Below are 24,499 nucleotides of genomic sequence, written 5' to 3' on the forward strand. Positions count from 1 at the left end.
CCCAGTAATACACGATTGGAGTTATGCCCAACACACGATCCCCAGGTCACTGCCAACGACAGCGTTCTCGTGATCCTCACATGATGGCGATGACCATGCTGAGATTATCGGACACGTTCACTGCGACCCTCAAGTATAAATAGGGGTCATTTCTATGGTAGAAGGTACGCGATATCTAGCACTCTCATTCTACTCTACATCACTTAGACCCGGTTTCCTTAGTCTGACTTTGGCATCGGAGGGTCCCCTGCTTGAGCCAGGGTCTCCTCTGTTTGTTCCTTTGTGCAGGACTAGGGTTCGCTCCGAGCATTGAAGGTTTGGTGGAGGGTGGTACAGATTTTTGCATCAACAACAACAAATATTAGAAGGAAGCTTCCTTTTCACTGTTCCAAACCAACCCCACCTCCAGTTTCCCCAACAGCTCCATGTACTTGTATGCACTGATGTTTCCCAATCTACATAATTTTTTTGCCGTTGATTTGATGAGTTACACAGGTAGGAGGTGGCCGCTGTGAAAATCTTGATGATTATATACTTATGGCGCAAAAGAACAATGGTAATTACAAATATCTGGCTACATCTGGGCTATTTATTTTAGACATGCCTGCTTCGAAAATATTTAGAGTACTCTGCCTATCACATAACCGTCTGGCTAGTACGCCCTTCATTTGATACAAGTAACGTTGTAGTGAGAGTTGTCTGGGATCTGAAGCTAGGTGGAGCCACCATGCTGTTTGTGAGAAATCCACCTTATCCACATATTTTTCCAAATCATTTTATGGCTTGAGCCCCAAAATGAGGCATATTCAAAGCTCAGGTGGGACACACAACAGAAAACAGTGCTGATTGTATGCCTACCGTTGAAACATTCATGGGGCACATAAGATTTGGATTACATAGGTGCTATGTGAATGGGGTGGTTTTGGGTGGTTGTTTATTGTTTTCTATGGTGTGGCCCACCTGATACCTGGGGCATCCCATTTTGATGGTGGAGCGACCTTGTTGGACTGGTTGGATGTCATACAAACAGCACAGTGGTCCCGTTTACAACTAGCATGCGAGCATTTCTTCATTTCTCTTGATGTGGAATGTAGGACATCTAGTGCTCGCTCCAACCTCTCATCCTAGCGTCACTCAGTTTTCATCACTATCCAAGTGATGGAGGTGAGGCTTGACCGTTGAATGATGGACCCCACTCCCTCCCTCCATGCTATGAAGAGATCCCAAGGAATAAAGAGATGTGTCATCCGTTGATGTGCTCTGTGTTTGGTTGTCTTGAGAGAGCTTCTCAAAAGCCTTAAACCTCAAATTCTCACTCCTTGAACTCCGCTTCACAAGCGGGGCCCGCACTTCTATTTTCCCTTCAAGCATCCTAACCGCAGCAGACATTGCTGGCCTCAAGCTAGGAGACGGGTTGGTGCATAAGAGAGCTAAATTCAGCATCCTCAATGCCTCTTCCTCAGAGTAGTCTAATCCGAGGCTCGGGTCTACAAGTTCTAGGAGAATTCCCTGCTCTTGTAGCACATAGGCCTGAAATCATACAGGTAGAAACATAACTGTTAGGATGCTAAAACAACAATCTGTCCTTTTTTATACCAATGCGCTCTCTCTAGATTTGTGAACGCAATAGTACAAATTTGTGCCAGAGTATTACCCAAAATAGAAAAAAAGGAGTGCATCTATCAATGGGAGTGGTTAATAGCAATTCCTATGAACGAGATGTAAAGCCAAAAGAGGGTAGATTTATTTCTTCTGTTTGAAAAAACTTATCCGCAATATGATTTGTATACCCATAGTCATGTTATCTTAGTTATGTAACTGGTCCAAATACTCTGTATACATGGTTTTAAGAGTCGGCGACTCAGACCAACTCGTTTGGTCCTGAGTTGTGTTGTGACTCGGCTGAGTTAGTGACTCTATTTTCAATTCTGACTAATGCTGTTGAATGGGATTGGGTTGAATGAGTCTCAGTCGATCTGAAAGAATTTGCACAGGACTCATCGGAGTCTTGAGACCACACAGCATCGGAGACCCAATCCTCCAAGTGCCAGAGTTGAGACTAAGTAGAAGCTATTGAGTACCATGTTGGGTAATTTGTCAATTCAAACTGTTGCTTTTGTTTCAATTTCTTTTCCATGTAAACAGAAATCATGACTTCAATGTTCCTAACATTACATCCTAATGTTGCCCCTATGGCACAGGCCTCAACCAAGGTTAGCCATTTTATCCACATGAAGCAAGTGAAACCCAAGCTAGGTCTGACTCAACCAAGTTTGGTCTGATCTCCCAGTTCTAACTTCCAAATGACATGCATAGTCAAGGGCACCATCATTTCCAAAATAAGCAAATTAAAGATGTGTTCATAGCTTAAACTTTAAAGAATCCACCGAAACTTTCATGTAAAAGTGATGCATGCTTCATGCGCCATAATATGAATTGCAAGAGTGCTTAGTTTACCCAGTCAAGAAGATGAACAAAATCTTCCTTTGGCATGCAATTCGTGTTGCTTCTCCCACTGACAATCTCCAGCAAAACGACTCCGAAGCTGTAAACATCTGCTTTGTCAGTCAAGTAACCCCTCATTGCATATTCAGGAGCCATATATCCTCTGAAAATACAACATAATTTTCACGAAATGAGTTACATCGCTGAAGTAGGCCATTAACTGTAACAAATCCAACACTATATTACTGCAAACACCACTAACAATTCCATGCATGATTGAGAAAGTTTATCATCGTCAAGAATAATGAACCTACAATGCGGCAGCAGCTCTTATGCATTATTTAGTATTTCTCATCTTATATACATCCATTTAACAGTTTTAATCCTATCCATTGCATTAAAATCCTAAGGATATTTTAAATGAAAACGCATGCACATGGAAAGAGAGGATGAGTGAGGTTAGAGTATTTCCATGATTCTTTAAATGTATACATGTAATTTCTAGACATTTGTGCACACAATAAGGGATGTATCTAAGTAGGTTCTGTTGGAAAACCTATGAAATTTGGAAATTTTAAATAGGTAATTGATAATGACATCCCCCCCCCCCCCAGACACTCTTTCTTTTCTAAAAACAACAAGACTGGTACAATTTGTACCATTGTATTACCAAAAGCAGAAAGGGGTGGATGTATTTATCAGTCAGGGTGGGTCTAAACTCTAAACGATCACTCCCTTAAAATAACAGTGTTTTGACGGTTCCAAATTCACAGCCACCCCAGTTATAATAAATAGAAAATGAATAGTAGAATCAGAAGAGTAGAAATTAAACATGTCAGAAAATATTAGAATTGGGAAAGCAGGTGGAATCACTTACATGGTTCCAGCTATTCGAGTGCTGATGTGGGTGTTTTCCTCTTCATCAAGCTTAGCCAAACCAAAGTCAGATATCTTAGCATTAAGATCCTTATCAAGCAGAACATTGGTTGCCTTTATATCTCGATGAACAATCTTCAGCCTTGATTCTTCATGTAGATGGGCCAAACCCCTCGCTATCCCAAAGCAAATCTTACACCTTGTTGGCCAGTCCAGCTTCAACCTATGTTCCTCACGACCTACACATGCTTCCATTCCAGTCATTTTCCATGATATATAAATCATCATTCAAAACAAACAAAGACGAAGAACAGAATGGTTTCTCAGTGTCCTCGTCCTCGAAAGTGTAGTATAATGAATGGCAAGAACGCACTTACCAAACAGTGCACGTGCAAGGCAATTGTTTTCCATGTATTCGTATATAACAAGCAGCTGGTTTCCTTCCACACAACATCCAAAAAGTTTCACGAGATTTGGGTGTTGTAGAGCAGATATCATGCCTATCTCGTTTAGGAACTCACGGTTCCCTTGCTTGGACCTAGAAGAGAGCTGCTTTACAGCAACCTTGGAACCATCAGACAGTGTACCCTAAAATTATGGAAGGTGAATTTTGCCATTACAATTCGATAGAGGTATAAGGATATGAAATTTGGTATACACAAAAAATACAGTAGCTTGAGGGTGAGACATCATCTTGAGAAACATAATCCAAATCTTAATTTCAAAATCCATAAATTTACCTTGTAAACTGGACCAAAACCACCTTCACCTATCTTATTTGCAGGATCAAAGTTATTGGTTGCAGCTTTAATCTGTTTTAAGCTAATGTGCCCAGGCTGTAATTCTAAGCCTCTGAGTTCTGCCCAATGACAAAAAATCAGTGAGTTTGCATATCTATAAAATTGGGCAAACAAAATGGTGACCTCTTTCACTCTTTTGTGGAATGCACATGAACATGCACCCACACACCCCAGAAGAGATCCAATGCCTCTTTGGTAGGGCTGTCAATGGGCCGGGCCTGGTGTAGGTCTCGGCCAGGATTTTGAATTGTTTCAGGCAGGCCCTATTCAAAATTATGATTTTTTGGGCCCTAGCCCAGCCCAATGACACCCCTACTCTTCGGGCACATAATTTTCATACCTCCATATTGCCTACAAGACATGCATATGATCATCCAAACCGTGCATTTCACAGGTTCCGAATATCTTGGCCACTACTCAAAATTTCATTGATTTGACTATCATAAACATCTAATGAATGAAATTAATTTCTCACTGAACGTTAGACATGGCTAATTTTTGCCTTTTAGTGTCACCTGATAGTTGTCAATTAAAGGGTTAGGTTCATCCAAATGGTGTCATTTTTGGTCAGGTCATTCCATTATTGGACCTACAAAATGGATGGTTCTGATTCCATCCATTTTTTGCCATGTGTTTATGTGTTTGCATGTGTGTTTTAGATGTATCATCCTTTAAGTTTCAGTTCTTATTTATTCTTTAATTTGGTGAAGGCAACCCAAAACTTAACGAAGCATAGGTATAATACTATAAAAGTATGAGTTGATTCATAAACTTACCCTCATCTACAAGGTCTTTTCGTCCCAAACAACCTTTTATCCAAAGAAAGAGCAATATCAACACAATGGTTACACAGGAAGCAGCTGCAATACCAACAATAGCTCCCACAGATAGCCTACCATCACCAATATGAGGTTTGAAGTCTATGCAGAGAATTATATCATATGTCAGAATGAAGGGGCTAACAAAAATAAGAGGAATGCTAATACGCAGGTAGCTATGTAGAAGCTCTATGCAGTTCCCTCCTCAAAGTATAGGCAGCAAATGACCCCAGCAGCTGCCTGGGGTTGCTGTTCTGATGGACTGTCATGTGGATAGCCCATGTCCCAAAAGGCAAGGGGATTGGTATGTCTTAACCATCAGATAAGCTTAGAGCAGTGGTCCACATCCAACATTCAAACTCACAGCTGGAGGATTAGAGTTTGATCACAACTACTTTTGGCTTATAGCCCATCCACACACAGTGGCCCACCAGATCCATAGTCCTGATTGGGCCGATACACGTTTGCCATGAGGAACTGCACACAATTTCCATGAAGCAACCAGCATATTAGCATTCCTCTAGAAATAATAGAAAAAGAAGGTGGACTACTTAGAAGATCTTACTTGGCGTCACTGTAATGGCTGATATAAGGGGTCCATATACACCTCTGTCTGGAATGGCAGTCGTCCCTTTCCCAGCCCAGTATAAGTGGATTTCCAAAGTGTGATCCGTCACATTTGTAGTGAAGGGCATAATGATTTCCCGACCAGGACCACCAGCTACTTCTTGAATGTTGAAATCCTTCAAAACTCTTTGACCCTGCGGAAGCCAAAACGATGACAAAAGAATTAGATCTAAAGGTGAATATTTAAGCATGAAAACAAAAGACTCATGTAGAGGCTCAAGACAATCAGTTGGCAAAAGCAAAACCCATGCAAAAACCCAAATGCATGCATGCACAAATGTGCACATGCATAAAACTCATATAATGGGTCTTAAGGTTCTGGTACCAACATGAAAATTCAAACCGTGTTATGACGGGTAGTTTAGATTGGTGGAATCCTCTAGAAAACCATGGAAATGAAATCGATTTCCACAGATGTGACATTTTCCTCGTTTGTGAAAACAAATTTATGGAAATCAATTTCCATTTCCACTGCTTTTCTTGAAAAAACAGGGTTGCCATTTCCTCAAAAATAAATAAATAAATAAAATGTTAAATCTAGATTTTCACATATATCAGAGATAACTCTCACTTTTTATCATTGACTTTTTAACATTTCCATAAAAATTACATGTGTTAAAATAAACATGTTAGCATGGATTCTTTTCCAAAAATTTCCTTTTCTCTGATGTGTCATTTGGTTTCTCCCAGTCCAAATAGGCTAAAGTTAGATTAAAATGATGCAGTGTTGAATATTGCTGATAATTCCTAACAGTGGGTTTTCGCTAGGGGATTGCTACTACACTTCATGGAGTCCCATAAATGTGCATGGAAACATCTCTATTGTATATGCATCACTTGTATATGGCCATACAATGATCAGGACCATTTTGCCACACATGCAGGGGCCATGTTCCAAAAGGCAATGCAATCAGACTGTGCCTAGCATCTGATCAGTGGCCTAAAAGGGGATGTTTAACTTATTTTTTTAAAGTGCAACTGTCCACATTAATTGGGCAAACTTTGTTGAACTGTAAGGGTATATTAGGTGTGTTTGTTTAAGTTAGCATGTGTACATGTGTGTGAGGGTATTTAGCCCATTTTCTTATGATAAGACATTTCTAATAAAATAAGGGGAGATGTGAGAGTGCATTCACATTTTTCCACTCTCTTCATTTTCTTCTTCTTCGTCTTCTTCTTTTTCATTCATTCTTTCAAAGTTTTTTAATCTTTCATCTAACTTAACAACAATCAGACTGTCAGAACTTAGTACTATTTGGATGAAGCCCATCACATGGTGACCAGCTAGATTAACAGTCCCGATCACAAATTTTGGCCATGTGTACAATGGGAAGGACACTTCATAAATACGAATTTAAGCACAAATCGGAATATCATTTCTCATCTAACAATAATCAGAGGAGTCTCATACAACTAGATACAGAAGATCTCATTATGCAATCGAGCACCCACCTGGATTGATATGTCAAATATGCGTCTGCCGTTGCTGCTATAGGTTTGGTCAGCTGTGTATATTATCTCAGCAAAGTGGAGTTTCACTGAATAATTGCCATTCTGCAAACAAAGCCCATAGTATTTGAGGGAGAGAGGGGCGAGTCGGGCTGTCATGTACAAGTCTGGATTAGTTATGTTCAGGACTGATGTATTTGTTACTATATACTCCGCCTTGTCATTGTCCATGAAATTCCCTGTGCTACTGTAAGCCCATCTTTCAGTAGAAGAGAATGTCGACGGTCCCATTTTTGATGAGTCTCCTTCGTATTCTTGCTTCCCAACAGTCATTGCCGTGCCTCCGCAATTTATGAACAAGGAATAGACTGCAAACATTGTAGCACTCATATATGAATGTCATTCATACAAATGATTTCACCAAGACCAATTGGTGGATCTATGGGCTAAAAATTATGACATTTGAATTCCCACATGAGAAAATGTGACATGCCATTGTGGCATGTGTGTGCATTCTAGGTCATCCATCAGGAGTGTAAATCTTTCATGGCAGATCGACCCATTCAATCATTGGTGGACCACAGATGTGTGAAAAAGACGGTTATAGAAAGACAGATGGTCCACATATGATATGCATGTGTGGTCCACCTGGTGACGAAACCACCTTATTTTGGAAACATGGTACATGCACATGGGGCCCAACTTCTAAATGGCATGGATCTTGTGACTTGTGCTACATTGCCATGTTTGAGGGTAGGATTCTACATCCTAATCATATTCTACATTTCCAACCAAATAACCGTAGTAGGGGCTCTTCCCACATAGTAAAGCTGCAACTACTTACACTCTGCTTTTCTAGAGCAGGGGAGGTTCTTCCTGAAGCATGGAGCAATTCTACAAAAACGGAAAAATAAATTAATCTATCATTCAGTAGTAAATCAAAACAGGCGAAGTCAGAGCCAGCTCTTCGCAGTTCAAACACAGAACAGAAGTAGAGATGGGAGTGGATCTTACAAGCTGTTTTCAGTAGATGAAAAACTGGCAACCAAATTCCTGCAAGTGATTGGAGATGACAGTCAATACAAGAAAAATAACTTAAGGATAGAAATCTATCATATGAAAACATGGAAAATGACTGTACTTACACATTCCCTTGCTGGCAATAGGATGGTGGAGGCGGACCTGTAAAATAATTGTTAGAGATATCCCTGCAAAGTAGATTGACAAATCAACATGATGCATTTCTCTATGTAAGAAATATTAGCCCCCATGGGAGTTCTAAAAAGGACTTCAGCAGTCTTGCAAGCCAATAAAAGATACAGAAAGATGTTATAGCAAAATGATATGCTGTTGAAGGATTTTTGTGATCGGTACATACAAGCGTGCCGTGCTTCTCAGTATCCGCTTAGGTATGTCTCCAGTCAACTTATTGTTAGTAAGATACCTATATCAGACAACAATATCATATCTTATAATTGTAAAAGCATCCAAAGCATGACCATGAAAGGTAGGAATGAAACCCAAAATGAAACAAAACAATCTGTTATTAAGCATCTAGTTAGAACGTAAATATAAAAAGTCTAAAGAAATGTGCGTCTCCTCACATAAAACTTATTGAAGACAACAGCTCGAAGTTTTTGGGAATTTTTCCAGTCAAGTTGTTAAAGCTTAGGTCTCTGCAAGAGAAAATAACATAAGAACAAACACTAGGCCCAATCATCTTCATAACAGTTGCAATGTTTTGAAATTGGGATTTCTGCACCTAATAACACATGGTCAGCATTGGCTAGAGAAGAAATTCATGAAGCCCATGTATTTATTAAAGGCCTATCCAAAGTAACTTACAGGGTATTTAGATTCTTCATGTTGTCTGCAATAAATTGTGGGATTTCATCAGAGATCAAGCAGCTTCTTAGTATCCTGATGCATTGAGCCAAGCAATGTAATTCATAAAACGAACAAAACAAGAGACCATTGCCATGGTTATACCAAGGAGAGTGAGAAGTATATTCGTTCAACTCACAGTATCCTCATGTCTTTCATATTCTGCAATGGAGGGAAGCCCATGCTTAATCCCTTCAAGTCAGATATCCTCCTGTAAATTAAGATGTGTCAGACCTAATAACTTATTCATATCATTATTCTGCCATAGCCCATAAGCAATCTTATGAAATGCTGCTGAACAGTTTATACAGATCAAAATAAATGCCAAAAGTTCTCTCACAGTTCTGTTAAATTTTTCAAGAGAGCAATGTTAGCAGGAAACGGTCCCTCCATAGACGTGCCTTGCATATCTCTGCAATGGGTTAAAATCACAGTTCATGTAAATGATTTTTTATTTTTTTTATATATATATATATAGAAGCTGTTTTTCTGTTATGTAGAAAGTAATGTAGTCCTTACAATCTTTGGATTTGTGTCCAGTTCCCAATGAAATCAGGAATCTTCCCGGAGATGGGATTCCCATCTATTGTACTGAAAATAGGCATTGAAAGTTAGACCTCTATCATTTAAAAACTAAATAAATAAAATAAAACAAAATACAATCCCAATAAGTAGAATTGACATACAACATAGTCAAATTTGTCAGCTTCAGAAACGTCGTGGGCAATGGTCCTGTGAAGTTATTTGCAGAAGCGACACTGCTCAAATAAACAATATTGCATGTCAGATTTCATTAGTGAATGCCAGATGGTTTAGGCTGATAACCCATAGTATAGCATATCCACAAACATCCAAAGTATCAAATAGAAGCTAGCGATTAATGGGATTAATGTTGAGGGTCAAATATTGCATATCAGACCCCATTTATTACCTGGATTTACAAACATGGTAATGTTTAACTGCCCAATTTAATCGTGTTTGGGATGCAGGGTGTATTTACGAGCTTGGATTGAAATAGAATGCTAAAAGCATGGATTTAATGCTCATGAGTCACCAAGGCAAGGGACGGACCCTATGGGACCAAGACCGACAGATTTAAGATCCGAGAAAATCGACAAACTGAAGTTCAAGTGGCCTGAAAGTCGTCCAGAATACAAGATCACAGGGTTCCCACCATCCGTTCGGCTCGAAACTACATATATGGCCTGAGGACCATAAATTAACCATACACATCAAATTTCAACCACTAGATCCTTGTGGAAGTGGCTCAACTAACAAATCAGCTACTAAATCCTTGATCTGGGGCCCACTTGATATCTGGATATGCTTCAATTTTGGTCTCAACGTGTTAAATGAGCTGACAATATGGATGGATGGAGCGGATTTCTCACAAACATCTCCGTATGACCCTTGTGTACAATTTGTGTGCATGGTGCACAAGTGCACCGGCCGTGCACTAAATCTTTCTCCAAATCAAAAATGGGCCCAGCGTCTTTACAACCAATCGCCGGTTTTGATCAGTGGGCCCCGTCCATCATTCAAATGAAAGATCCTAACCGTCCATTTGATCCGTAGGATGGCCAAGACCCTCGCCTAGGTGTCTTTTTTCCACCATGCAAGCTATCGCACGTTCCTAGCCGTTTAACGCAGGATGAACAGTGAAATGAAAAGTTCCGTGGGCCACACCTACTATGAGCCAAAATAATCCATCCCTGGATGGTTTTTTACAAGTAATCTAATGGATGGACTGGATTTCTTAGTATGCGTCGATCATGGCCCCAACAACCACGACAGAAGGAATTGCGTAAGCTCTGTTTCGCAATCGGGCGTCGGACGAAGCTCTATGGGCCACCATCGTACATCAAAGGTCCGATCCGGACCGTCCAGTAGGAACCCATGAGTCCTCTCATCCAAGCCTAGGTGAAGAAATCTCAATAAGCAATGGAGATCGGTTTTAATCATCTAAACGGAGGACAAACGGGAGAAGCACAAGTCCCATGAGTCATGGCGAATCCAAGCCAAATTGGTCCATCTCCGACCGAAAATCTGACGTGAATCCACTGGACGGAGTGGATTTTCTTGCCAGCATTGATTATGACCCGCTAATCATCACAGATGCGTAAGATTTTCTTGAAATTTTGCTGCGTAAACAGAGTGGGTTTCCAACTCTGTTACAACAACCACTCCCACCGACCTCTATCCTCTATAAAAGGGAACGAGAGAGAAAGAAAGGGTATCAGATTTTTTGGGGGCAGCCGTGGAGGCATCTTGGAGCAATCTTTGTTTTCTTCTTTTTCTGGGTTTTAGCTTGATCATGTCTTGCTAAACCCCTTAGCTGGGGCTAAGAGGTGAAGCTTGTATCGTGATTGAAGTGTTAGCTTTGCTTTGATTTATGTTTATTGAACTCATGGATTCTAGTTTGATTATAAGAAATGTTTTTAGTTTTAATGGTTTGTTGTGACTCAAATTACAATAGATCTGCGATAGCTTGAGATATTCTAGTTTCATGTATTGATATTGTGAACTTGGGAACCCTGTTGTTCACCATCGTCTCATGGGTATGGTTGGGTGATGGAACCCTTCCTAACTTTCACAATTCTCTCATGATTGGCTGTGAGATTAGTAAATTGCTGTTGTTTGCCATATTCTTCTGGGCATGGTCAGGTGACGGAATCACTTCCAAATCTTCGCCATTCTAATCCTTTGATGATTAGATTGATGAAAAATTCAGAGATCTGACAAATCTTTCTTACCAACTAGATAGGATAGGACTCTAATTCTAGTTGTGTCCTTGAATCAGTGCAAGGTAATTTCCCAATTGCTACAAGTGGATCCTTAGCACCCTAGTTTTCTTCCTCTGAATTCTCTAAGTTTTAGATAAATATTTCATTATTATTCCCTCAATTATATATGATTTAAATTTCATCTTAATCTAGTTCTAGTCCTACCTAATTTCAGACTACATACAAGTTTCAGTCCCTTGGGATTCGACCTCAGTCTCACCGAGTTTATTACTACATCACAACCCTGTACTTGGGGAGTGAACAATTAAACCATATGCTAGGAGCTGTGGGGCCTACTCAAGTATCGATGCGACTCAAGCAGCTAGTGGACCCCACAATCACATGGTGGTGAATAGTGCATGTGCTGAATCCTCAATAAAGAGTACATGCGGCAAAATTTCACATGTATATGCCGTCGTGTGATCATTATGCACTATCAATATCATCTCCCCTGCAATTTAGAAACTTCATACCAATCATGATTAGAATTTGGGAAAAAAGAATCCCATGGGTGTTTTTGGATGCTCAGTTGAACTGAATTTCAATTCATTCATTTCATCCGAAACGAGGAACTGGCAAGCAGGGGTGGGCAAACGTACCAATTGAAGTGAATTTCATTTCATTCATTTCATCCTCATGATTCTTTTTCCCTACTTTGGTAATACAGCAGGACAGTTTGTACTACTGAGTTACCAAAAGTAGGAAGAAAGGGTGCGGCTAGAAAATTTGAATCAAGGCAGTAAAACATAATATCATATCCAAAAGATAATAATGAAAATGAGAATTGGGTGATTATTCAGAAACAAAGAAAAGGAAATGGCAGAGAGGAGAATCTTACAATCTCTCCAAGCTGCCCAAATTACCAAGCTCTGGAGGGAGAGGTCCATCGATCTCATTATCTTCAATGATCCTGTGAAATTCTGATTTACATAAATGATCGCAACTAACTAAATGCAGCTCATCTGCCAAATCTAACGAAAGTTCCAAATGGCATACAGTATCTTGAGTGTCGAGATGTTTCCCAGCTCCTTTGGAATTCTTCCAGAGATACGATTTCCCATAACAGACCTGCAATATTCAAACAATTTCAGTTATGCCCCTTGAGAGAGAGAGAGAGAGAGAGAGAGAGAGAGAGAGAGAGAGTGGTGCCATCCCACATCTGCTCATTTCCTCTGTAAACAAAATGAATGAGTTGCAGTTCAGTTCAATGGAGCAGCCAAACGCACAAGAGAAATGAATTGCAATTCAGTTCAAGTGTAGAGCCAAATGCACAAGAGGAATGAATTGCATTTCAGTTCAATTGAGAAGCCAAACGCCCAAGAAATGAATGAATTGCAGTTCAGTTCAATTGAGCAGCCAAAAGCAGAACGGAAGGGCTTACAAATTGACTAGAGGGAGGGAAGCCCACGTGGCAGGGATCGAGCCGTTGAGATAGTTGCGACTGAGGTCCCTGTTGGACAAAAGCAGCATTGTCAGAGAGGCAAAGTCCAAAAATGAAATTAGTCCAACAATCCTATCGTCTGATTCGTGGACACTTGTTTATTGAAATAGGACCCTTGGATGTTATATATATTAAAACTGTCCAATAAATGTCCACTAATATAATTATTAGCTAATTAAACTTCTCTCATAAGCTCAATAGATCGTTTATCTCACCATCTCACGATTTTAATGATTAGGCTCATCCAATCGAATTGATTTGTGAGGGATGAGCAATCAAAGGGAGGAGCCACATGATGGACCATCCACATTGATGCTCCAATATGTTTCATATGGATTGCTCATTTCAGTAAATCATTAATAAAATGGTTTAAGATCAACCCATTAGAGTGATTTGAGAGGGATGGGCAATCAAAGGTGGGATCCACTTAATGGATGGTCTACATCAATATTTAGAATTATCTAATTGACTCAATAGGAACCGCTCATTTTACCAAACCACTAATGAGATGGTTAGGATTATTGATCAAATTAACTTAAGAGGGATTAGCAATCAAAAGGTGGATCCTACATGAAGGACATACCATATCAATGCTTAGATCTCTCTAGTATGCTTGATATGGATCATCCGTTTCACCAGATCACTAATCGGATGGTTAGGATCATCCGTTCAAAATGATTTGAGAAGGGTGGAAAATCTAAGGTTGAGCCCATGTGATGAAGGCTTATATCAATGGTTAGACCGTTCCTATATTATTCAATCTAAAATCCATTTCAATATGTAGAATATATCCATTTTTCAGACAATGGGTTTGAACACAAATAGATTTTCACGCACAGTAGCTCAACCAAAACATGTGTACGCCGGACCAAAATATCACAAACGAGGTAAACTGCATATGTATGTAAAGATTCCGGATCCAAAGCAAATATTTTTGTGACAAGCTAAATGCACAAATCGACGTGGGGAATTATGATATTTTAATGACATCCAATCCATCCATCATTTGCATCACATCTTATTCTCCTTTGCTAAAAAAACACAGGTCAATCCACAGCTCACATGGGCCACACCACATAAAATCATGCCCAAATGTTCTAAAATCACGCACAGTGACCCAACTGAGTTTTGAAAATGGCCTGGTTTGTTTCTGTGTCCATTAATCCTGTTCAGATGCATCTTCAAAATGGCTTAGATGGAATATACAAAATATAGTGGGGCCCACATACAATCTGAAAGGTTTTTAATGGTGGGTGTCCCCATCCCAAGTGTTCCCTTTAGTATGGCCCGCCTGAGTTTTGGATCAGCTCAATTTTTTGGATCCATGGAGAAAGATTGGGGGTGCAAACGATGAACGAATTGGCTGACATTAAAACATTATGGTGGACCTCACAAATCTATTTGCACATTAAAGTTGAAACGTTATGTAAATGGATTCCAAAACACTTTAACATGTAAAGCATTTGCATACGTAAATTGTTTGCAGAAAAACGTAATGGATTCCTGAGGAGAAGAATACAATTTGTGGCAATTTTAATCTGCGTGATCCACTACTCTTAACGGTCCAGATCATGTAAAAAAGATTGCACGGCAGAGATGGATCTGTTAGAATTTCTCAGTTGGCTCAACACCAAATTTAAATATATAATCCTACATGCCCATTAGTCCATAACCGATACTTAAACTTCATATAACAGCAAGACATATAATGTGCACAAAATCACTTACAGATGTCCCAGGAAGGTTAGATTAGCAAATTCTTCAGGTAGAACTGCAGCTAGGTTCTGACCCTTGAGCTCTCTGAAATTTCACAAGAAAATTTAAATAATTTTTTTTAAAATAAATGACAAAAATAAATAAATAAATAAAAATCAAATTACACTACGAGGGGAAGCAAGTAAAAGGACATACACCCTAACAACATGGCAAACAGTTGAGTTGCAGTTGCATGAAACGTTGTTTCGGTAGAAGGCCGTTGAGTTCGTGACCCACGAGCTTGTTCCATTGCAAGGATACTTGTTTGAGATTGCTTGAAGCGCCTCAACTATTTCACAGGACGCAGCGGTCAGACATTCATCTACTCCCTTACTGATGTTTAGTGGGGCCCGCTTGTACCTTGTAGGACCCACTTCCTAGATTTACTATGGTGCTTCACATCAGATCATGTCTTTATTTATTTATTCTGTAATGATAAATGAGTTCTTGGAACCTCAATATGATAAGAACATTTTTTTTTTTTCAGTTTTTACATGGTTGTGTGATGACCCATATCACTGGGCTGTAGATGGACCATGCCCTAAAAATCTTGGTGGCTTGCAAATAGACGGTCAAGAAGAAACTACTTGGGATTCTCTGAACCAAAGAATGATTTATTAAACGATCCCAACCACTCGCCTATAAATGGATGATTCAAGCATAGAGCATGGGCCCACATTCAACATGTAGAAATTCCCAGATGGTTAGGATCCTCTGGTTGGAGGGATGGTCTTGTACTGTGGTGTAGGGATGAACGTGATGAGGTTGATCACCGTCTACATCAAGGATAACTATTCCGAATCTATGGAGCTTCCCTGGACTCCTCACAAAGACTTCTCGAATCCACGAGGAAAAAGCAAGAAAAATAGAAATAAATTCTATAAAATTCGTAATTTAATTGATGAATGAAATAAACAAGTTCACAATCTTTTAAATAAAGATACTAAGCAATGGGAGAATTTTCAAAATCAAACTACAACTAAAACTCTTAGAAATCGCTACTTACTATAAATAGTAAGTTTTCTATTTACAGTAAGTGTCCTATGTGGCTTAACACGTTATTCTCCTAATTTTTCTAAACACTTTTCATGTTGGACATAACTCCTAAATCCCAACAGATGAAGAATTATAATCAAGCTAAAACTTATTAAAATTAGTAAAAACGGAAATAAACATGGAATTCGACCGTCAATATGATGGAATCTCGCAAATTCGGTATGGATAGGCGAAAGTAGCTCATCCTACCCCAAAATCATATATGATACATCAAGTAACTCATCCCGGTTTGCAAGATATGTCTATTTTAAGGTTTTGACGGTCTTGATGACTTCCTCCTCTGATCGGATCTTCTCTGGTTCATCTTAGACATGAAAGTGTCTGCAACCCGCTCTACATATCATATTGAATGGGTTTTCATGGTGGAGACACTCGGGGACATTGGAAAACAGCAGACCACTAAAATCTCTAGGTTTGTACTGGAGTGCATCTTTCTAGATGATGAATCCCTGTTTGAAGATGAGTGGACCGGGAATCTAAACTCTTCATCTGAGCTGATTTTATTGCTAGATTAGCCCTAACTGCACCTCTCCCCGATTCGAGCTTTTGCAAGCAGATGCGGGCATGTTTGGAAATATGAAACATGTGGAGTGATTCAAGATCTTCTGCCTAAAAATGAGACAATTTTGACTTTTCAGCTGGGCCACAAAGTCTAAAGTCAAAAAACATTTTTCTTTAGCCATTCATTTTTTAAAATATGTTGTGGCACACCCGACGTGTGAAATAGCATGATTTTCTTATGCCAGAAGATCTATACAGTGTAGGTCATCATATCCCACACGTTCACACCGACACATGCATTTTAATGTGAATGTGTGCGGCTCTCAGACCCAGTGCGGAATTAGAAAACCTCGTTAAGCCTTGGGCCAAAGTTTGAACTTTTTGGCATTTGATAAGTACAAGCTCGGACCCTTTGCCCCACTAGTAATTTCATGGAATGATGTTTGCATGTGGGACCCTTAAGAGGGGTGTCCCAGTACATTTTCCACAGAGTTTTTCTTTCGTCTTTAATGACTTTTTTACTTTTTTCCATTTCTCATTTCAAGTTGGATATTTCTATCACCTGGCCTTTAGATTGCCTTGGTTATGCAATTGTTGAAGAAACTATTTATAAGAACTGTCACAGTTTAGCGTGGTTTTTCGACTCTGATGTAGAGCGGGTCGCGGACAATTTCATGGCCAAGATGGATCAGAAAAGGCCTGGTCAATGACAGAAGTGATCCGGACCGTTGGACCTTAGATCGGACGTATTTCACAGTCCGGAATGAGTTATTGGGCGTAAAATATATGATTTTGGGGTAGAACGAGTTACTTTAGCCAATCAACCCTGCTACACCGGATTTGTGAAATACCCCTGAATCAACGGTCGTTTCTTTATTTTAATTCCGTTTTTACTATAAATAGTAAGTTTTAGTTTGATTATAACTCTTCATCCGTTGGGCTTTAGCAGTTGCGCCCAACGTGAAAAGAGCTTAGAAAAATTAGGAGAATAGCTTGGTGAAGCCAAATAGGACACTTTTCGGCCGAAAATCATCTAAAATTGTAAGTTTACAATTTATAGTAAGTTGCGAATTCTAGGAGTTTTAGTTGTAGTTTGCTTCTGATTTCTCTCTCACTGCTTGGTATCCCTATTTAAAGGGTTGTGAACTCGTTTATTTCATCATTAATCAATTTCAAATTTTATAGAATTTATTTTCTATTTTGCTTGCTTTTTTTCTCGTGGATACGAAAAGCCCCTGTGAGGAGTCCAGAGAAGTTCCGTAGATTCGAAACAGTTATCCTCTTGAGGGAGACGGTGCTCAACCTCATCACGTTCATCCCTGTGTCAGACTTGGCGACTCGCTCTGACCGGTTCGGCTACAACGGTTATCAGGGTAAATGACCCAACCCTACCAATTAAAATATACACGCCTGGCCACCCTGACCATTGCACAGATTGCCTGCGACTGTAGGAAGCTAGACGGGGCCCACTGTGATGTTTTTGAGAAATTCACTCCACCCATTTGTTTTTCCAGCTCATGCTAGAACATGAGGCCGAAAATGAGGCAGACATAAAACTAAAGGGGGGCACAAGACAGGAAACTGTGGAGATTAAGTGCCTACTACCGAAACATTTGCAGGCCGCGCAGAAGTTTTGGATCATGCAGTACTTTTATGCTTTCAGCTTATCCCAGTGGAAACATCTAATGAAGGGTTTGGATGACATAAACACTGAGGTGGACCCATGAAAGATTTCAACTGTAACCATTTCCCTCGCTCCCCACTTTTTACTGTCGTGTGGCCCACTTGAGTTTTCGTTCTGCCTCACTTTTGGGCTCATGTGCTAACATCAAAGCGGATGGACCGGTGAATTTTTCACAAACATCAGGCCATGGTGCCGACTAGTTCACAGCCGAAACCGAGTCACTCGCCCGACTCAGATAAGACTAAGCCGAGTCATCAAAGCATACTATTCTATCTAATTTTTCGTTGTAGATACCATTTCCTATTATTTCCTGCACTTTAAACTCTGGAATTGAAAATAACAAAAATTTATTACGTTCGGTGTACATAATGGCATTCCCAACCGTCCAATTAAATAAGAGAAAAACTTTGCTACTCTGGCAGAGCGTGATGTATGATACGCAGCCACTTAGAAATTAGAAAGAAATGCAAACGTAAGTGAAACTAACCAGTCCAAATAATAAGTCCCTTTAGAGGTGTACCGATAACAAAAAATTATCTAACTATTTGGTGAACACTCCTTCAACTGCTAAAAATGGAAAATATCCAACAAGTGTACACCAATCAGAGGTTAGGATCATCCAACCACTCTAATTTTGGGATACTGACTTAGGGACAACGGTTAACACAATTTAATCGGTTTAATTTGAGTTCATGTATGCCGTGTGTACAATTACTGAGGGCCTGCATATCAAGCGTCATGCTCTACCAGAGTATCAAATAACTGACTTATCCCATTGCAACACGAAGTTGACCATTCGGGTGTTCGCCCTCCACTCACATGGAGGTTCAACTCTCTGACAGATAGGCTTAGCATCATCCGTATGGTTTCATCGCCGTGGGCATTGACGCTAGGTCCCACAAGATAGACGAACTGGATTTATTTATTTAGAAACTCGAGAAAGAAACTAAGTAAAATAAAAATAAAAAATAAAAAATAAAGAAGAAAGATAAGTAACGATAATTTTAGTCTAATAAATCTCAGAAAATCCTTCGACCAGCTTCGCGAGAAAAAAAATTTTGATTTTTGGGGCATTTTTACTCCTATTATATTTTCCAAGAATTATGAAAAGATACTCGGGTAATTATGGACCCGAAAGAGCTATTTCTTTTAAATACAACAGAAACAAATTCCATTTTGCAATATTTTTTCAAATTTTCAGAGTAGAAATCTACGAATTTTAAAACCAAAATAAACGCATGAAGGCTACAGCAGTCGACTGATGCATTGCATTTTTTTCAGCTTTCTCCTTCTACGAAAACTCGCAATTTGCGGAGATTTCATATTTTAAATAATTTAAGAAATCAATCGATCCATCAAAAACAAAGATTTTGTAACCAGAGGCACGTTATCCAAGACAGATCATTTCGATTTTCCAGCCATTTCAAGCTCTTTCCCACGAAAAATCAAAGAAAACTGCATCAATTTCACAAAAGACAAAAGGAAATAAAAATGGAAAGCGTACCTTCTCCACATCCAGCTGTTGAGCTTCAGATCCGAGCTCTACAATGTAATTCAAGACAAGAATAGGGAACAGAGCTGAAAAAACCTTCGACATCGCAGGAAGACCTGCTTTCATCTCTCTACTCCTCGTTTTAATATGTGAGCCCAATTGCCGGGACGTAGATTTCAGAAAGTCCTTGCGACAGGAAGATAAGGGCCTGTTTGGCCAGTTGCCTTAGGTGGGATTAAGGTGGGTGGAATTCTAAACGTTACACTAAATGCATGTGTAAGGTATTATCCCTGGATTGGGTGTATCCCATGTTTTCTATTACTTATGTTTGGAACGCATGCATTGAAAATAAATCCCGGGGTTTACTTTTAAATTACATTTGGATTGAACATGGATGAAGCAAAAATCCATCATCCGCAGTCCCATCTCAAAGTGGGATTAGTAATGCAATCCCATTTAATACAACTTAATACCACTGTCCAAACAGGCCCTAAGTGGGACCCACCGTAATGTTTGTAAGAAATCCACTCGTCCATCGGTTTTGTCCGATCATTTTAAGGACATGGGACCAAAATTGAGGCATATTTAATTTTGAACTATTTCTGGTTTTAGTTCACTTTGGTTTTTTCTTCATGTTAAACATACAGTAGTGGTTTGGTTCTTTGTACATCTAAGTGCATTGTTGTGGCAAATTTATAAACCAGGGTGTGTTAAAGGTTGATTGTCTGGTGTTTCTATTGCACTACAAAGTAGGACAAATCAACTTTAAGTTAAGTAATTTTTATAACACCTTGATTTCAATACATTTATCTTTTCCTTACTTGAATTTCATCATTTTACTTTATCTTCTTTTATTATAATTTTTTATTTTTTATTTTTCAAAATTACAAATTTACATATCCAAAATTCCAACAACCTTGAAGTTGAGATTTTGGTATGCGCGCACACACACATATATATAACAATGGCTAATATCATAGTGAACTACGCCATTGAACTATCCAAAATTGAACTATCCTTTAAATGCCATTTTAAAAGGTAGAAATAGAAACTCAGGTACTGACATGTTGTGGTACTTTTTAATATGATGCGAGCAAGGAATCTGATGTGAGGGATAACCACAGTCGCCCAAACTATATTTTGAATTCCCTTTCAAATGAATTATATGATGTTTATACATCGCGTTCGAGAGCCAAAGATGTTGGATTTGCAACGGTAAACAAATACATTTTATAAGAAGTCGGTGCTAAAAATTATGTTATATCTTCTGTTCTGAACTTTTCTATGGAAGATGTGATATGACCGCCTTTGAACAAATACTCGAGTATCAAAGTAACAAAGTGTGGTGCATGGGCTTATGTATGAAGGACTGAAAATAGGGGATACTTTTCTTGGAGATGCTTTAATTTAAAAATTCTCTCCCTCCTAAAAAAGTACAAAAATAAAATGAAACAAAAGAAAAGTGGAATGTTCATGGAAAACATAATCGTATACATGCATCCGAATAGAAGAAGTGAACCAAATTCGGAATCAAAAGGAAAATGCTAATAATACTGCTTCAAATGCTAATTTGGTTGAAACAAATCAGGAGAACAAATAGATTAAAGGATCTTGCTCTCATTGTGAAAAACATGTCACCTTATTGATCAATGTCGATACATAAAAGGAACCTGTTGTAAAAAACCAGGCCATCATGTTGAATAATATGGGCTTAAAAATAAAAAAGAGAAACTGATAAAAATAAATGCTCTCATTGTGGTAAACCTGAGCATCATATTAAAAAGTGCGTATATAAGAAAATGACGGAACAAGAAAGACAAGATGAAATAGTCGTTGTGGTATCTGAAGTAAACCTTATCAACGCTATGCATAAGGTGCTAGACAAAGGGGCTACACGTCATATCTGTAAGAATCAAAGCATGTTTGCCTCTTATCAAGTAGTAAGGGATGATCAAATTTTTATGAAAAATGCTTGGACCTCCTCAGTAGTCGGAATTTTTTTATTTTTTATTTTTTAAATGATTTTAAAACTCGCTTATGGAAAGACCCTTACACTAAATGAAGTTCTGCATATACTTAACATATCAGAAAGAATCTAGTTTCCAACTCCCTCTTGAATGAAGTTGGTGTCAAATTGGTGTATGATTAAGAGAAGGTTGTATTGTCCAAGAATGAAACATGTGTTGGGAATGATTACTATTGATGCAAAAATCTAGCACAGCTCTGAGCTCCGATTCTGACCTCTGCTACCTGCACAAAGGAATGACAAAGGAGACCCTGGCTAAACAGGGGACCCTCCGATGCCTAAGTCAGGCTAGGAATCTGGGTCTAAGTTGCGTGTAATAGGGATTTGGGTGAGAGATTTCGCGTACCTGCTCCCTTGCATTTGATCATTATTTATACCTTTCAACTGGAGTAGATGTGTCTGCAAAGCTCGGCACGATCTTAGCCACTAACCACAACCGAAAGGCACCCAGACATTGGAAGTTATACGGTTATCTGGATGAACGTGCGGGAATGGGTCACTGTAATAGTCGCTCCACTTCTTTCGATTACATCCGAGACCATACCTCGGAGTTAACTATTAAGCCGAGTAAGACCTCCTAAAGCTTCTCGGACGTCTCCCTCAGGTTAGACTGCTCGGGAGATGTTTCATGCCTCTTCTACTCAGAGGCTTTTCTCGTTCACACTGCTCGGATATTTATCGTCGCCTCGGTACTCATCAGGCCCTTCGGGTCTCGAGGCACTTCAAATTTTCCCATAACAATTACTATTATAATGAATTACTTATATTGAATGTATCATTTATTGATATTAATAAAATGAATTTCAGTTCTACTAATTCTTTTGAGTAACTTGATTTATGACACAATATATTAGGTCATGTAAATGGAAATGTTTTGAGAAGAACAAGAAAACTATATCTTATACTTGATTTTTTGAATCAAAAACCAAACCGATGTAAAGTGTGTGTAAAATCTAAATTATGTAAGAAATCATTTAAACCAATTTTTAGAAAATCTGAAATTCTAGAATACATTTATAGTTACTTAGGTTATTATAAGAATTACATGTTTAGAAATGGAAAATGATACTACTTTACCTTTACAGATGACTTCTCTAAGTATACATACCAAGAAGTAAAGATGAAACTCTTGAATTCTTTATCAAGTATAAGACAAAAGTTGAAAGCTACTTAAATAGAACAATTAAGAGACTTATAACAGATATGGGATATTAATATAAATCCTTACAATTTAAAAAAAAATTGTGAAAAGAATAGTATTATACATGAAACTAGTGCACATGTACACCCGAACAAAATGGTAAAATAGAATTAAAAAAAAAATAGAACTTTGGAATAAATGACAAACACATGAATGTTGAATAACTCTAGTTTACCCTCCAACTTATGGGAAGAAACTATCTTTTATACTTGTCATATTCTAAATAGAATACCTTCTAAAATTACCAGTAAAACACCCTACAAATTATGAAAGAAACAATCAACTAGTTAAAAATATCTTAAAATGTAGGGGTGTTAATAAAAACATGGTTATGAGAAACTAAGAAAAGCAAGTTGGGATCGAAAACAACAGACTTCATGTTTATATGATAGGCATAAAATAGTCCAACTTACAGATTCTTAGTTTTGAAATCCAATGATAACATTTTATATCTAAATATTATTATTGATGCAAGAGATAAATTTCCTTAAAAATATTTTTCCAATGAAAATTGTATCTAAATAAATTAAAGAAATTAACATTACAAGTATTGCCTCAGTGAATAAGATCATAAATAATGAAAATTGTAGAAGAGATAGAACCTACAAGAATCATAAGGATTAGAAAAGAGACTAACTTAATATATGGATTCTATACATTTCTACTTAAGGATGATCCTTTAACCTATACAGAAGCTATTAGTTCACCTGATACATCCTTTTGGAAAGAAGTTAAAAATGATGAATTAGAATTTATTCTGTCAAATAGAAAGAATATGGTTTTATTATGTCTCAGTCTCATTAGATTGAGAAAGTGTTAAAAGAATTTAATCACTTTAATAGCATACCTATTAGCAATCCTTATGACTATATCATATATCTAAAAAAAAACAAGGTAAAATTGTATCACAACTTAAATATTCTATAATCATTGATAGTCTTATGTACCTAATAAATTACACTAAACTTGATATATCTTATGTAGTAAACAGATTGAGTAGATACAATCAAAACCCTAGTCATGATCATCGAAATGCTTTATATAAAATACTAAGATATTTAAAGGGTACTATTCTACATTATATTATTTTTCTCGTTGTAATGGAAGGATACAACGATGCTAAATAGATTACATATTTAAATGAAACATATAAGACTCGTATCCTAGTCCTTACTGTTCCGTCGACTCCCACGATCCTTCCCGTCGAATTCCGGCAACCTGTGACGTATAATCGAGTTTGCGCCCGACCATAAGTCGAATCCCATAAATTTGAGTCGACTTAATCCGAGACTTGTACCATCGCGACCGCACCGTCGCCGCGGTTTCGATGTCACATCTCGCGCACTGATCCAATACCCTAGCTAAGAGATGTGAGCCGGCGTTTATTTCGAAGAAAACGCCGCGCTTTTGCAATCCCAAAAGAATCTCTACAACATGTCCCATCAATCAATCAATCATCTCATGTCAGGTACAAAGCACCCATGCTTTCTTTCTCCACAAGTCAAGCAACCACCAAGCCAACTCTCTCTCACCCTCTCTCTTACACACCCATATATGTCAAGTATACCATCACCTCACCCATCACTCACATCCATCACTCTCTCTCCTTACAACTCTCTCTCTCCCTCATTTTCCAAGCAACAAATCCCAAGCAAAAGAGG

General features: G+C 38.5%; 1 protein-coding gene across 1 annotated transcript in view; it reads right to left on the reverse strand.

Annotated features, from left to right (window-relative positions):
• Nucleotides 1–980: 980 nt before the first annotated feature.
• The window catches only part of LOC131246945 (uncharacterized), a 54,935-nt gene continuing 31,416 nt past the window's right edge, over nucleotides 981–24,499 (reverse strand). The window contains exons 25-47 of the mRNA XM_058247405.1: nucleotides 15,035–15,167; nucleotides 14,852–14,923; nucleotides 13,064–13,132; nucleotides 12,679–12,750; nucleotides 12,521–12,592; nucleotides 9,586–9,657; nucleotides 9,419–9,490; nucleotides 9,240–9,311; nucleotides 9,039–9,110; nucleotides 8,861–8,935; nucleotides 8,620–8,691; nucleotides 8,394–8,459; nucleotides 8,161–8,223; nucleotides 8,030–8,068; nucleotides 7,860–7,909; nucleotides 7,019–7,383; nucleotides 5,505–5,700; nucleotides 4,898–5,041; nucleotides 4,062–4,180; nucleotides 3,699–3,909; nucleotides 3,323–3,560; nucleotides 2,458–2,608; nucleotides 981–1,530 (exon numbers count right to left, since the gene is read on the reverse strand). Coding sequence (XP_058103388.1) covers nucleotides 1,135–1,530; nucleotides 2,458–2,608; nucleotides 3,323–3,560; nucleotides 3,699–3,909; nucleotides 4,062–4,180; nucleotides 4,898–5,041; nucleotides 5,505–5,700; nucleotides 7,019–7,383; nucleotides 7,860–7,909; nucleotides 8,030–8,068; nucleotides 8,161–8,223; nucleotides 8,394–8,459; nucleotides 8,620–8,691; nucleotides 8,861–8,935; nucleotides 9,039–9,110; nucleotides 9,240–9,311; nucleotides 9,419–9,490; nucleotides 9,586–9,657; nucleotides 12,521–12,592; nucleotides 12,679–12,750; nucleotides 13,064–13,132; nucleotides 14,852–14,923; nucleotides 15,035–15,167 — 2,891 coding nt within the window. The 3' untranslated portion in view covers nucleotides 981–1,134. The remainder of the gene's footprint in view (nucleotides 1,531–2,457; nucleotides 2,609–3,322; nucleotides 3,561–3,698; nucleotides 3,910–4,061; nucleotides 4,181–4,897; nucleotides 5,042–5,504; nucleotides 5,701–7,018; nucleotides 7,384–7,859; nucleotides 7,910–8,029; nucleotides 8,069–8,160; nucleotides 8,224–8,393; nucleotides 8,460–8,619; nucleotides 8,692–8,860; nucleotides 8,936–9,038; nucleotides 9,111–9,239; nucleotides 9,312–9,418; nucleotides 9,491–9,585; nucleotides 9,658–12,520; nucleotides 12,593–12,678; nucleotides 12,751–13,063; nucleotides 13,133–14,851; nucleotides 14,924–15,034; nucleotides 15,168–24,499) is intronic.

Source organism: Magnolia sinica, chromosome 5 (genome assembly GCF_029962835.1).
Source record: "Magnolia sinica isolate HGM2019 chromosome 5, MsV1, whole genome shotgun sequence".
NCBI lineage: Eukaryota > Viridiplantae > Streptophyta > Magnoliopsida > Magnoliales > Magnoliaceae > Magnolia > Magnolia sinica.